The following is a 13,679-nucleotide window of genomic DNA, read 5'->3' on the forward strand; positions in this document are numbered from 1 at the left end:
CGGTGGGCGACAACAGTCGCCGATGACGCACAATAGGCCCGTTACTGTGTGTACACGGACTGTCAGTTCCGTTCCGTGTGCAACCCGTACGTACGGGCGGTGAAGTCTGCGCATGAGTTCGGCGTCGTTGGCACGACGGCCGAGGAGCGCGCACGCGGCAAGCCATGGCTTTGTGCTCACCGACTCGGCAGCGTGCGGATCAAGTGGCGCTGCCACGGACGATCGTGGGAAAGTGGAGGCTCGGACGACCGTGGCTTGATGCGCGTGCAGCGCGCTACAATGCATTTTTGGCAGTGAAACCGAGACCCGTATGTGCAAACACACTGTCTTCATCGAAGCTCTAATCTATTGGCTATGACACAACGACGCAGTTCCCAGCAGCTCGACGGAGCTCTCAAGAGGGTCATCAGCTGAGGAAGTGATGCGTGTCCTTGGCAAATTCGGCCTCCATATCCTCAAGCAGCTCCCTTTGAAGCTCCTCGTCTGACCTTGGGCGTGTGGCCGCCCGTGGAGCCGATGAACCAGTAGATGGCATCATCTCCGGCCATGGTGTACCAGGCGTTGGGCGAGGTAGGTGCGAGGGGATGCCAGCCCTCTGTTCGGCAGTGCGCAGTACACTCTCTGCCGCGGCCTCCAATGCGACGTTCTTGGCCGCGTTCGCCTTCCTCGCAGAAGGCTCAATCCGCTCAACCGGCTCGTTCCTCGGAATCAGAGCAGGTGGAGGCTCATTTGCGCGCCTTGCCGAGTCGTTGCCCCACTTCTTATTGATACGCGACGCCGCAGGCTTCCTCAAGAAGGACGAGGCGTCGACTTTCTTTGGTGGCGCCCGAATCGGCGGCGAGGTGCCAGGTGGGCGCGTGTTGGGGCCGGCACCCCGAGGGAAGGGTGGTGCTCGACCTGGGGCAAGCGGGGTCAGCCTAGATGGAGTTGATACCCCGAGAGTTGAGCTGATTGGAGTCGGATTCGAGAGAGCAGGGTTGAGGGGAGCCGATGGGGTAGTGACTTGGCCCGCTTGCCTTGGGGACGAGGAGATGTGCCCAACCGTCTGTTGCACGTTTGACGATGAAGGTGTTGAGCTTGGCGGCGAGAACACCTTGGGCGAAGATGGCTGGAGGGTGTCGAACGAAGGGTCGACAGCCATCACGGAGGCTGCGGCCGATGGCATAGGCCTGGCCTGTTGGGAAGCAGGTGCTTCCTCGACACCGAGGGACGGGTGTCCGCATGCTGTCGACTCAGTAGAGGTCCCACTGGATCTTGGCGTAAGGGTCGACGGAATCGGCTCTGCCATGGCGACGGGCGTGAACTTGGGGTGGGTGCGCTGGCCGAGTGCAGGTGCCGGTGCTATGGTGTGCTCGGCGGGAGAGACGATGGTCTGCTCGTCATTGGGCGAGGTTGGGCGAGCGCTACCACCGATCTCGGTGGATGTGCTGCAATCGCCTGACGTCGCTTGTGGAATCTCCAGCATGGGAGATACGCCCGAGTTGTCGTTCCTGGACGACGGATCTTGGGGAGGTTGCCTTGGACCCTCACTGTTGACTGGCGCGATCTGCGCAAAGGAATCGGACGCCAATTCCATCAGAGTTGAGGTGTTGTCACTGGGAGGCGCCGGCATTGGCCAAGGCATGGGGGCCGGCGGGATGGAGGACAACGGTGCGAGAGGAGGCGGCGCAGGTGACGAGTGGCTTTCTTCAGAAGAGGAAGCAGACTGGTCTGCCTGCCAGTTCTGGTGCGGCGCCAATGGGCTGCACGCGCCGAGAACTGGAGTGCCGAAGGGGCCAGTTGAGGGCAACTGCTGGAGAGGCTGGACAAATCCAGCAAAGCCTGCCCGCTGAGCAGGCGGTGAGGAGGCCACACTCCTCGAAATTGTGTGACCGAACCTCTGGGTCCACGCACTGGCCCAAGGCGCGGGTTGGACTGCCGAGACAGCTTGTGGGGTTACCACCGTTGCCCACGAGGTAGCGGTCGCATCGTTGTGCTGTGCAACCGCCGAGGATGCGGAGCCCACAACGAGGCGAGAAGAGTTGGTGTTTGCTGCCGGTGAGTTGATTTGGCTTGCTTCCTCCATTTCCTGGTCGACATGGAAGACGGGGGTGCTTGTGGTGAGCCACGAGCTATCACCATTGTGGTTTGCCACGTTGAAGCGAGACAGGCCACTGTTGATGTCGTCGGAGGTAGGCTGAGGATAGGAGCTCAGAAGCGCTGCTCCAGTATGGAGAACAGGAATCTGCCCAGCAGAAACAGAAGGAGGGCAACTGCCATGGGCAAGTGAGGTGCCGATTTCTCCTTCCATGTCATAGTCTGCGTCATCGGCAGCCGCGGCGACTTGGGGAATGTGGAGTGCTCCTTGCTGATCCACCCAGCTCTGTGCTGGAGCGTCGTTGGTTGCGTCAGACATCTCTGTGTCTGGTTGGTTGAGGGTGAGTTGGTGGTGGAAGTGTGGATTGTTTGTCGCGAAAGCGACGTGCTGCTCTTGACTGATGGGAGCGTTGTTGCTTTCAGTGGACGGTGTCCAGGAAAGCGCCGCGGAGACATCCACGCTGGTGTTACCGAGTCGGGCTGCCTGGCCGCCCGCGGCAAAAACCTCCGTCGGTTGGCTGTTGGCAGACATTGATGGCGAGGGCCAGACAGTGACTTGGTTTGTACGAGGACCGCAGTTGAGGAAATGTTGATGGAGCGCAGAGAGCTCCGTGCGCCGAGCTGCTTCGCTCTCCTTGACCTTGGCGAGAGACTGCGCAACCTCTTCCACCGACATCGGCGGCTGCTTCGCTGTGCCGACCGAAGAGGGCTCAAGAGCAGCTGGCGGGGCCGATTGGTCCTCGGTCTTCTCAATGGCCGGTGACGAGTCGACAGGCACAGGCGTTTGAGGCCCAGTCGATGGTGGCTGGGGGCTCGACGAGTTCGAGGACTCCAAAGCAGGAGGCTCGGAGACCACCTGCGGAACAGTGGAAGTGTCCGGCTGTGAAGCCTGCTCATCCAAAACAGGAGGCTCAGCGACGACCTGTGGAGCAGTGGATGTGGCCGCCTGCGAAGCCTGCTCATAGTGTCAGCAAGTTCAACGCCCTCTGTGACACATCAGACCGCTCACTTCTTTAACAAAGAAGGCCATTGCCCACAGCTTCTTTGGAGAGAGTTTTCCCATCTTGTCATCCACGTACTTGGCAGCCCAGCTCCCGTTCTCGACCGAGGGCGGCGTGGGGTTGTCACCCGGCTGGGAGGTCAGCTTCTTAACAGCACTTGCTATCTTACCATGCGCAATTCATAATGCAAGGCTTGCCATTGAGCGTTGCTCAGCTCCACCTTCTTGAAGAATAGACGCGCATAAATGTGGTCCGAGTTGCTCAGAGTTGGGGCATCGTCGGAGAGACGAGGAGGACAATCCTGAGACCCCTCGACGGCCGCGTTAGGGGCGGTTGTCGCAGAGGGGATGTCGCCAGGCGAAGTCGCCATAGGCTCCTCCTTGACAAGGGCAGGTCCAGCCTTGGGGTTTGTCGATGGCGCGGTGGCTTCGATTGCGGGTGTGGGTGTGGTGACCAGCGAGAGGCCGAGAACGAAGGGCTTCATGGTCGCAATAGCAGCTGAACCACTCTTGTCGGAAACGTCAGAACTCTGGGGGAGGGGCATGGGTTCACTGAAGGGAGTGATGACGGCAGTGTCTGCAGGGCCCGAGGTCGAGTCGCTGTCGAGCGGCGAGGGCGAGCTTGCGCTGGAGGTGCTGGAGATGGCGCTGCGCAGTGGCGCTGGCCTGCGTAGGCCACGTGCAGCCTTGGTCACCTTCCGCTTGGGGGCTTGAGATTGAGCCGTGTCGTTGGTCAAAGATACCGGGATACCAGGCGAGCCAGGTGCTGAAGTGGCGACCATAGCGGCGCTCTCACTCTTCGACTGGAGCAGCGACTCGGAGGCGTTTGGTGGAGTGCTTGAGTTAGGGTCCGCCGCCGAGGTGCCGGTTGCCGATGAGGTGGCCGGGCACGTTACTGGCTCGACACTGGTTGAGGGAGGCGAGGCTGCCTCGGCCTCGGCAGGCTGGTCCGACGGTGCTGGAGAAGCCGAAACCTCTTGCCCAGCATCATCGGTCTGTTCACTGTTGGGGCGAACAGCCGGCGACTCATCGTTGGCAGCTGCCTCCTCGATCTGCACAATGCTGGTGGGGGCCGAGGACGGGGTGATTTCAGCAGAAAGAGCATCTTGAAGGTTGGATGAGGAGGTGGTCTGGAGCGTGTTCACCTCGGGAAGCCTCTCGCTCGTGCCGAGCTCGGCAGGCGTGGAGTTGGCGGAAGGGACGGTGACCAGTGACGACGACGACGGTGAGGACGAGAGCGGGGTTGATGATGTGTCATCATCATCGTAGTCTTTCTTAAAGAATGCAGAGCGCTGGGTCCAATGCCGCTCACGGATCTCCGACTGGACCCAGGGGACTTGGGGGACAGGGGGCGAAGGAGTCCCAGTCGGGGCAGGCTTCGAATGAGCGCCAGGTGTGGCCGCCGCAGGAGCAGGGACGAGATCAGAACCAAGGTTGAGGGAGCGAGGGGTTTCCAAAGAGTGCTCCGTGCCGACGGTACCCTGCGAAGAGGGCTTTGTATCGGCTGCAGACGGAGAGAGAGCCGGAACGGTCTCAATGACTGCAGTGGTGGAGGTGGCGTCGGAGATCGCCGACCTCTGCTCGGCTCCTGCCGACGACGTCATGGCAATGGGAGCGACAGATACGTTGGGCGAGGCGGTGTTGACAATGTCAGAGATCACTTCAGGAGAGAGCGTGCTAAGGTGGGCGACGCTAGCGTCGGCCTGCTTGGTGTCCTCGGTGGAAAGCTGCTGGCTCTCTTGCGTGGGCGAAGTCTCGGCCACAGGTCCGCCACGCGACGCGCGGGTCTTGGTCGCCTCGGGCGCCGAAACGATCGACTTGCAGGTCGCACACTTCACTGGCTCTGGCTCAGCCTGAGCCTCAGAAGCACCGAGGTGGAGATTGGCCATGGCGTGGGTGAGCTTGGCAACGTCGTCCTGTGGGTGTCAGCAAAGGCACATACACGGCGTTCCGCGTCACACACATTCCACGACGCCTGCTTGGTGCGCTCCTGTCGGGGTCAGCCTCACACCCTCTAACTGAACCGTTCGTCACCCACGTTGAGCTCGCGTCTGAGGTAGTTGCGGTGAATCTCGATCTTCTCTTCCATTGTGCGCTTGCGGGGGCAGAGGATCTTGACGAGGTAGTGGTCGTCGGGAAAGGTGGCGGCGAGCGCGGCCACGGTGGGCTAAGGTCAGCTTAGCTGCGGGCAGGCGGGACATACCTTGACTTGCTCGACGAAGGTGTCGAGTTGGGACATTAGCGCGGCGTGCGCAGCCTGGTGGGCCGACACACCGTCGCTGGGTTGCATGTTGTGTTGTTGATGTGGTGAGCGATAGTTGGGAGAAACAACAGTAAGCGGGCTTTATGGATGGGTGACAATGTGAAGAGTGCAGGCGGCGAGCGAGGGCGGCACTGCTGCCGCATGGACCATGGCCGAGAGGGGCGGTGCTGGAGACGGAGCGGTATCGTGAGAACAACACACAACACACAATCCAACACAACACAAGGTGACACACACAAGCACGCACAGACAATGCGGGGGTTGTTCGGATTGCCTCCACCGCCTCGGACCTTGTGCCGCAGGCGGAGCATTGTCTGATCTACGCGTTTCACCTCTCCAATCATGATGTGCAGCATGGTTGTTTAAAGGAAGCAATGCTGATGCATGCACATTAGGAGGGTACCCTCAAGGGGAGGTGCAGGACGGTACTGTGCGTGCCAGATTCATTTGAACTCTGCCACACGAGGGATGGTGTCTCGTCTCGTCTCACACGTGCCGCGGGGTGGAGGTGCAGGGTCGTCTCATTTGGGCCGCGTCTCGGCGGCATACGAGGCACCCGCCCATCCGTGCTGTCTGTCGTCAGAGGTGTTGGCACTCTGCACCAAGTGAGAGGCGACGCGTGCTCTGCCTCGACCGCGGAACTTAGTAATCAAGCGCGCTGTCAGTGATGCCAAATAGCTTGGATCGTGCGCCGCGAGTACTAACGAAGCCTTTGTACATCTAAGATTATTGTATGCTGTATTCTACAAGATTGTCCCTTCTAACAACATCGCCGCGCCTACCCTCAACCTCTTCCCCACCTTGATGGCCACCCTGCCATCCTGCACCCCACCGCCGTTCGTATGCGATGGGGCGCGCCTTGTTGGCGACCCTCGGACGTGTGTCGACAAAGGGGCGCGACTTGTGGCACCGTGCTTGGCACTCTGCCACTCTGCACCGCTGCGAAGGAGAGCGATCTCTTACAACTTCAGCGAAGCGGCACAACTTGTGAGGGGGACTATGTACTGTGCAGTGTGAGCGATGTTCGCGCTCATCAAGCTGAAACGTACCAGTCCCACGCGATTAACTGTTTGCGACCAGGAGACATGATCTCGTGGGGAGGCGACCAGGATCAAAGGTCTGATTGGGGGAGCTCACAAGAAGAACGATTTCGACTGGGAGCTGCCCGCGACAGCCTAGAGGACTGGGTGCCTACCGGTCGGGTACCGAGGCCGAGGTGAAAGACCTCAACCCGGTGGTCTTGTTTGGGGTGGCTCACAACTGAGCTGCCCACGCGAGAGCCGAGACGACACGGTGTCGACTGGGCGGCTGCCGAGGCGAATCTGGTCAGGTCGGCGGCTTGATCTTGATTCGGGGCGCTTAGAGCTGCCACGCGAGTGCCCGGCAGACACGATGTCTACTGGGCGGATGCCGAGGTGAAGACTGTCACGTCGGCGGCTTGATCTTGATCCCGGGCGCTTAGAGCTGCCACGCGAGAGCCCAGCAGACACAATGTCGACTGGGCGGGTGCCGAAGCCGAGGCGAAGGGTCTCAACCTGGCGATCTTGATTGGGGCCGCTCACAACTGGAGCTGCCCGCGCGAGTACCCAGAAGACATGGTGTCAACTGGGCGGGGGTCGAACCTGGCTGATCAGGTGACCCGTAGCCGGTGTCCACCAGTGCCAACACGTCGTTGGCCAATGGCCCATGGCACTCACAACTCGCCACTCCACGGCTGAAATGCCCGCGGAGCGTGTGCCTCAGGTGCTGCTCATCTCAGATGAGGAGGACCGTCGTCGGCAGCTTGCTCCTCGTTTATCCCACTCACTCTCCACTCCTCCCTGCTCCTCTCGTCGTTCCTCCACCCCTCCCCCTGCTTCTCCCCCGCTCCTTCCTACTTAGGTAGTGGGATCGTCATCTTCTTCGTGGATGTCAGTCAAGTCTTTTCCCTCTCACTAGTAGTGGACTCACGCTTGACACGCTTGAGGACGATCGGGTCGACTTCCTCGTCGGCGTCGAACCCGCGCTTCTTCTCCAATGGGATCGGTTCCGACCCGTCGGCGTTGCGCTCGCTGTCGTCAACCATGCTCTCGTCGGTGGGGGTCTGGAGCATGTTCGAGTCGCCGTTCGAGCCATCGAGGGAGCCGCTGTGCTCCTCACTCGTGCCCGTCTCGGAGGCACCCTCCTCCTCCTCGAGATCGCCCTGATACTCGTCGTCGTCCCCAAGGCCGCTGATGCAGTCGAACGAGTGGGACGGATCATCTGGAAACACAAACTCGTCCTCATGCTGGTAGCGCGGAGCAGAGGTGGCGGCCGGTCCAGTGCTGGTGCTGGAGCCGATGTCCGCACGGGCGTTCCCGTCGAGGTTGCCGTCACGAGAGGACGAAGCGTGGTGATCGTCGGCATGACCGTTGCCCCAGTCACCCTGGTCCTCATCCTCACGGTCGGAGCGAGAGATCTCCTCACGGTCGTAGTCGGATCGCGGCACGTCATCTGGGCGGCCATCGTCGGTTGTCGATGGGTGGGGCTCCTCCGTGTCAGACCAATCGAGAATGACCTGGCCGCAGCCATGACCAGCATCACCCGCACCAGAGTGCCCAAAAGTGAGAGACTGGCCACCTGCAGGACCGAGCATTGAGGAAACGTTGTTGACAGGAGTGTTGCTCCCGCCGACAGGGGTGTACGAGCCCTGGTACTCCTTCGACTCTTCGTCGTCGTCATCACGGCGGCGGTCGGGGGTCCTACGCCCAGGGTGAGGCTGCTGCTCACAGTAGGGGTCGTCTGTGCCAGGGCCGGACGAGTTGAAGTTCTTGTCCGGGTGGGGACCAGTGCCACCGACAACCTTGCTGTTGTCCCCCTCGTCGTTGTCCCTGTTGCGCTTCGTGATCATGTCACTCATGGCACCGCTGGTGTCCTCGCGGAGGGCGGGGTCGATGAGTTCGTCGGGGACATGACGTGGGTGAGCCGCGGACGGGACACTTGTCATCGGCGCGAGCGACTCAACAACCGTTGACTGGTTTGAGCGGAGTTGGCCAATCGCCGCGAGCGGCACAGCAACGGCGCCTGGGACCATGGTGCGGGTTTCCGAGACCTGAGTCTCAGTTGGCCCATTGTGCGCTAGAGGCGGCATCGAGAGAACGGGGAGTGAGGTGGCGACCGGCGCAAATTGGGGTTGTGGGACGAACTCTGGAGGGCTTGAGGTAACCTGGCCTGATGACGAGCCACTTGCCTGCCAAGTGGTCTGGCCGTTGGTGACCTGCGAACCGTTGTTGGTCGACCAGCTGTTGTGGGCGGATGTGGCAGGTGGCCCAGGGTTGTGTGGCAAAGCGTCAGGCATGTTTGCCGCACCGTAAAATTCGCCGGCAGTATGGGAAGGCATGAGGGCGGTCTTGCGGAGCCCGCGCATGGGCCTCACCGGTCGGAATCCGGCCAGGACGTTTGCGGCGTCGATCTCCTGCTGCGTCATTGCCGCCGGGAACGAAACATCGCTTGCAAACTGAGTGTTCGGCCCAGACACACCCTGATAGGCGGAGGCTGAGGTCGAGGCACTGTGTTGAATGCCGGTGGCGGCCCAGTCACCAAGAAGAGGCCACTGGCTTGGAGCAGGGGCGATTGGCACCGGCGCGAAGGGATCAACGTCCTGCGGGTGCGAGTTGAACTGGGAGGTGCTCTGCTGAGCACCAAGGTCGTGTGCGGGCTGCGCAGCCCCAAGGGACTGCGAAGTGGACCAGTCACCGGCAGAAGGCCACTGACCTGGAGTGGCGGACGTCGGCGGTGCGAACTGTTGAACGGGCTGCGGAGTGGCGTTAAACTGGAAGGCGCTCTGCTGAGTGCCTTGGCCGTAAGTTGGCTGGACGGCCGTAAAGGTCTGTCCTGGGCCCGGCCTCCAGATACCTTCCACGAGTGGGATCGTGGGCTGGGACGCTCCGCCAGATGTGGCGGCATTCGACTCGAACATTGAGACCTCCTTGTCGTACGTGCTCGCTGGCGTTGACGACGAAAAGGTCGGCGCTTGTGGCCCGGAGTGAAAACCACCGCCGACGGGAGGCTGGGCGACGAACTGCTGACCACCGCCGTTAAGATCCTGCGCGCCGAACTGGTAACCACCACCGACAGGGGCCTGGGTGGCGAAGTTGAAGCCACCGCTGGGAGGGGCTTGGGTGCCAAATTGGAAACCACCGCCAACGGGTGCCTGGGCGCCGAAGCTGTAAGCACCGCCGATAGGAGGTGGGGGGACGAATCCAACACCTCCGTTCGATTGGGCTGGGTCTTGCTGAGTAGAGACGTCGGCCTCGGCCATATCCGCGTCGTCGCCTTGGAAGGCGGCCGAAGACTGATCAGGCGTGGCGCTGGAACCTTGGTTGTCGAGTTGGTCGCCGGCTCCGAACTGGGGAGCGAATGGCGCGGGCTCGCCCATTTGAGCGTCGCGGTCGATTGCCACTGGCAACGTGATCAGAGGAGAGCTTGGGGCTTGGATTGTGGCCAGAGCGGAGGCGTCGCCGCTCATCTCAATGTCGGGGGTCCCGACGACGGTGTTGGCGCTTGACGCGAACGCGGGCGTTGGTGCTGGCGGCACCACGCTCCCGCCATCGTCCTGTCCAACGACGGTGCTGGCGCCTGAGGCGAACGCGGGCGTTGGCGCTGGCGGCACCGCGCTCACACCATCATCCTGTCCAACACGAAGGCCAGACCCGGAGTCAGCCACCCCAACGTGCTGGGAGCCGTCTTGGGGGTCACCTCCATCTCCGCCGTGGGAGAAGGAGCTGGGGGCTGAGCCGCCGAATCCAGATTGGGGTGCTGGAGTTGGGGAGGTCGCAGTTCCGGTGACTGGTGTCGGAAACCGTGACTGGTCGACCTCGGCAGGGTTGGCAGGCGGCGAGACGGCGCTGGGCGTGTCCGCTCCGTTACCGGCGGTGGAACTGCCGAGTTGGGCTTCCTGGCCGCCCTTGGGGAAAAAACCGTCCGACGTGGCGATGGCAGCAGCCTCCTTCTTCTCTTCAGGAGTGATCTCAGGCCTCCTTCGTGACTTGCGAAGGGGGCGAATCTGGCGGGTTGAGGTTTCCGCGTCGACGGCCGCCCCATTCAGCGATGACGCGGCCTCGGCATGAGTTGCACCTTGGTGAGGCCAGAGCCACTGGGCCAAGTCAGCGAAGCACCGAGGATGTAAATCGAGACAACTCACGCTTGAGAGTGCCGTCTTCAGCTCCATCTCAACACGAACGGCGAAAGCAGAGTCGCCCATCTCGTAGATCGGGCCCGAGATTGACATGCGAAGATCCCGTGCAATATTGAGCGACATTAGGTCTGGGGGATTCACCATGTCGGGGAAGGTCCAAACCTTGAGCCTAGAGGTGTCCAGATCCTGATGACATGTGAGCTCATCGTCGTGTACGCCCGAGGCTGGGTTACAACTCACGTCCCAAAACAAGACAAACCACAGAACATAGATGTCCTGCCCCTCATTGACCAGGGCCGCAACGGTCTTCCAAGCCCATTCGATCCAATCCGGACTCAGGATCACGTCCGGCGCGCTGGTGCTAGACGGCGCCGAATGCTGAGGCGCCACCTCGGTGGCGTTCTCACCACCAGAGATTGTCTCCTGCGCGGCGGTGCCAAGGGAAGCAGCCACGGTCGAGAGCCCAGCCTTGTCATCGTTGGTGGAGACCGTGGGGTTGTAGCCACCAGGCATGGCTGGCTCCTGTATGTCGATGATGACAGGCGCTGCCGAGTACTCTGTGATGTCCTCCTTGGCGCTCTCCTCGGGGGTGTAGGCACCTGGCATGATTCGCTCCTGCTTAACGAGCGAGGCACCGGCGACTACCTCGACCTGGTCAGACGTTGCTGCAGCGGACTGGATGACCGCCTCGTCCTGGTCGTGGTTCGGTGTCGCCTGCTCGGGGAAGGATTCGACCAAAGACGCAAAGGGAACCGCAAACAAAGGCGTGAGCTTGCTCTTGGTCACCTGCGACGACGACGAGCACGTTGATGCAGTGACAGGCGCAGGGTCGACGGAGGCTGGGGTCGCGTTGATGTTGGCCGCGGCCTCGGCGGAGGCGTTAGGCTCGGTGACGGCGCTGGACTCGGCAACGGCGTTAGAGTTGGTGACGGGGATGGACTCGGCTGCGGGGGTGGACTCGGCTGCGGGGGTGGACTCGGCTGCGGGGATGGACTCGGCGACGGGGGTGGACTCGGCGTCGAGGGTGGACTCGGTGACGGCGGTGACGGCGGTTGACTCGATGACGGCGGTCAACTCGGCGACGGCGGTCAACTCGGCGACGGGAGCAGGACGGGCGATAGTAGACGCCTCGGCGACTAGAGTGGCCTGGGTACCACTGGCCGCGACTGGAACCTCCATGACGACAGCGGAGTTGACAAGAGGCTCGGCTTCGGCGACGCTTGCCTCCTTGATGACAGGGAGGAAGGCCACGCACTCCGTGACAACACGAATGGTGTTGTCGACCTCGATGACCGTGGCAGTGTCGGTGACGTCGGCGAATGCGTTCATTTCGGCCATGTCAGGGGTCTTGGGGGGGATCGAACGGGAGGGCTTGTTCTGCCGGCCGTATGGCTTGCTGAGGGCCTTGTTCCTCTGGCTTTGAACACGAATGTTTGACCGGATGGTGTTGGTGCCGGTAGCCTTTGGGGCGGGAGGAATGCCGGCGGGGGTCTTGGGACCGTTCGCAGTCTCGGCAACTGTGGAGACGGGAACGGCTGGTTCAGTGTTGACGACGGGAGTAGCGGTGTCAACGGGGGCGAGCTTTTCGACGCGAGTCTTGTCGTCGGCGGGAACCTTGGGGCCGAGGGACGGCTGCTCGTCGGTGGCGACCTGGTGGTCGGCGGGGGGCTTGTTGTCGTCGGCGCCAGTCTTGCCATCAACCGGGACCTCGGCCTCAACAGGGACCTCGGCCTCAACGGCGACCTCGGCCTCAACGGCGACCTCGGCCTCAACGGCGACCTCGGCCTCAACGGCGACCTCGGCCTCAACGGCGACCTCGGCCTCAACGGCGACCTCGGCCTCAACGGGTACCTCGGCGCTGACGGAGGCGTCGGCGTGGGTGGGGATCTTGGTGTCGACGGGGATCTGGACGTCGACGGGGGACTTGGTGTCGACCGCTGGAGGAGCGGTGTTAACGGGGGTGGGCTTGGCGACGCGAGCCTTGTCGTCGGAGGGGACCTCGTGGTGGAGGGACGGCTTGTCGTCGGTGGCGACCTTGTGGTCGACGGGGAGCTTGTTGTCGTCGACAGCAGTCTTGCCATCAACAGCGACGTCGGTGTCGTCAACGAGGCCCTTGGCGCTGACGGGGACGTTGGCCTCGACGGGGGCCTTGACCTCGACGGGGGCCTTGTCGTCGACGAAAAGCTTGAGCTCGACCCGAACCCTCTCGGGGTCGATAAGCTTGCCGTCGACGTAGACCTTGAGGTCCATGCGAGGCTTGTCGTCAACAGAAGCCTTGCCGGCGACGAGAGCCTTGCCGTCGACGGGGGCCTTGTTGGGCACCTGAGCCTCAGCCTTCTGGGCGACCGTAAAAGTGTCGTCGGCAGTCGCGACGACAGCCGACCCCGTCGCAATGCCGCCGAGAGCGAGGGCCCTCTTGAGCGACTCGGGCTTGAGGCTGCTGAGGGCAGCCCAGATCGCAGCGGGCTCCATGTCGTTGGACACAAACCCGCAGCCCTCAGGCGAAACTCCTGGCTTGGGCTTACAGGCAGACTTGTGAGAAGCGAAGTCGTTCTGGAGCTTGTTGACAAACGCCTTGGTGTCGAGACTGGCCTCGGCGAAAGTCTTGGTGTTGGCCGCGTCCTTTGGAGTCGTCAGCCCACATTCAACCCAAACACATAACTGGTGCACTCACATCCTCAGCCGCAGCCTCGGCCTCGTCAGCGAGAACCTGCTACGAGTTAGTACAGCCCAGATCGGGCACCAAAGCTACTCACGTTGAACAAACGCTTCATGGCGTCGTAAACATTGGCCTTGCGCCCATAGAGGAAGTCCATGGTCTCCGAGGGGTTGTTGTCGATGTCATGGGCCATTGGCTGAGTGTGTTAGTTACGACCCGAGGAACAAAGTTACTGAACGTACCCAAATGGGGGCGACCATGTCGGCCTGGAGGCGGAAGAGCTGTTTAACCTTGTCCTCGTAGGACATGGTGGGCGGGGAAGGCATCTTTGGATGCTAGAGTGCTCGGTGCTGAGAAACGAGCAATGGTGGAAGAGGAGTTGAGTGACAAAGTGGTTGTGAGCGAGGGGCGGGTGGGCGTGTGTGCAGGGGTGGGTGGGTGTGCGACCCGACTGAATGGAGCAGCGCTGGCAGCGGGCACAATTGTCGGCGGGTTGAGTGAGGCGAGTGTGTGTGTGCGACATGCA

General features: G+C 61.9%; 3 protein-coding genes across 3 annotated transcripts; all 3 read right to left on the reverse strand.

Moving 5' to 3' along the window:
- Nucleotides 1–406: 406 nt before the first annotated feature.
- LOC62_07G009577 (uncharacterized protein) lies at nt 407–1,624 on the reverse strand (the record flags this gene model as incomplete). The annotated part of the gene is made up of 1 exon (XM_062776130.1): nt 407–1,624. One exon carries the CDS (start codon nt 1,622–1,624, stop codon nt 407–409), a length of 1,218 nt encoding a protein of 405 aa, XP_062632114.1.
- Nucleotides 1,625–3,052: 1,428 nt separating this feature from the next.
- Nucleotides 3,053–5,315, reverse strand: LOC62_07G009578 (uncharacterized protein; the record flags this gene model as incomplete). Its single annotated transcript, XM_062776131.1, has 5 exons — nt 3,053–3,208; nt 3,247–4,992; nt 5,040–5,066; nt 5,115–5,243; nt 5,280–5,315. The coding sequence occupies 5 exons, from the start codon at nt 5,313–5,315 to the stop codon at nt 3,053–3,055; spliced, it is 2,094 nt and encodes a 697-aa protein (XP_062632115.1).
- A 1,420-nt stretch (nt 5,316–6,735) lies between these two features.
- Nucleotides 6,736–13,461, reverse strand: LOC62_07G009579 (uncharacterized protein; the record flags this gene model as incomplete). Its single annotated transcript, XM_062776132.1, has 5 exons — nt 6,736–6,803; nt 7,290–13,116; nt 13,169–13,207; nt 13,251–13,349; nt 13,396–13,461. The coding sequence occupies 5 exons, from the start codon at nt 13,459–13,461 to the stop codon at nt 6,736–6,738; spliced, it is 6,099 nt and encodes a 2,032-aa protein (XP_062632116.1).
- Between the last annotated feature and the right edge of the window lie 218 nt (nt 13,462–13,679).

The sequence above is a fragment of the Vanrija pseudolonga genome, chromosome 7 (genome assembly GCF_020906515.1).
Source record: "Vanrija pseudolonga chromosome 7, complete sequence".
NCBI lineage: Eukaryota > Fungi > Basidiomycota > Tremellomycetes > Trichosporonales > Trichosporonaceae > Vanrija > Vanrija pseudolonga.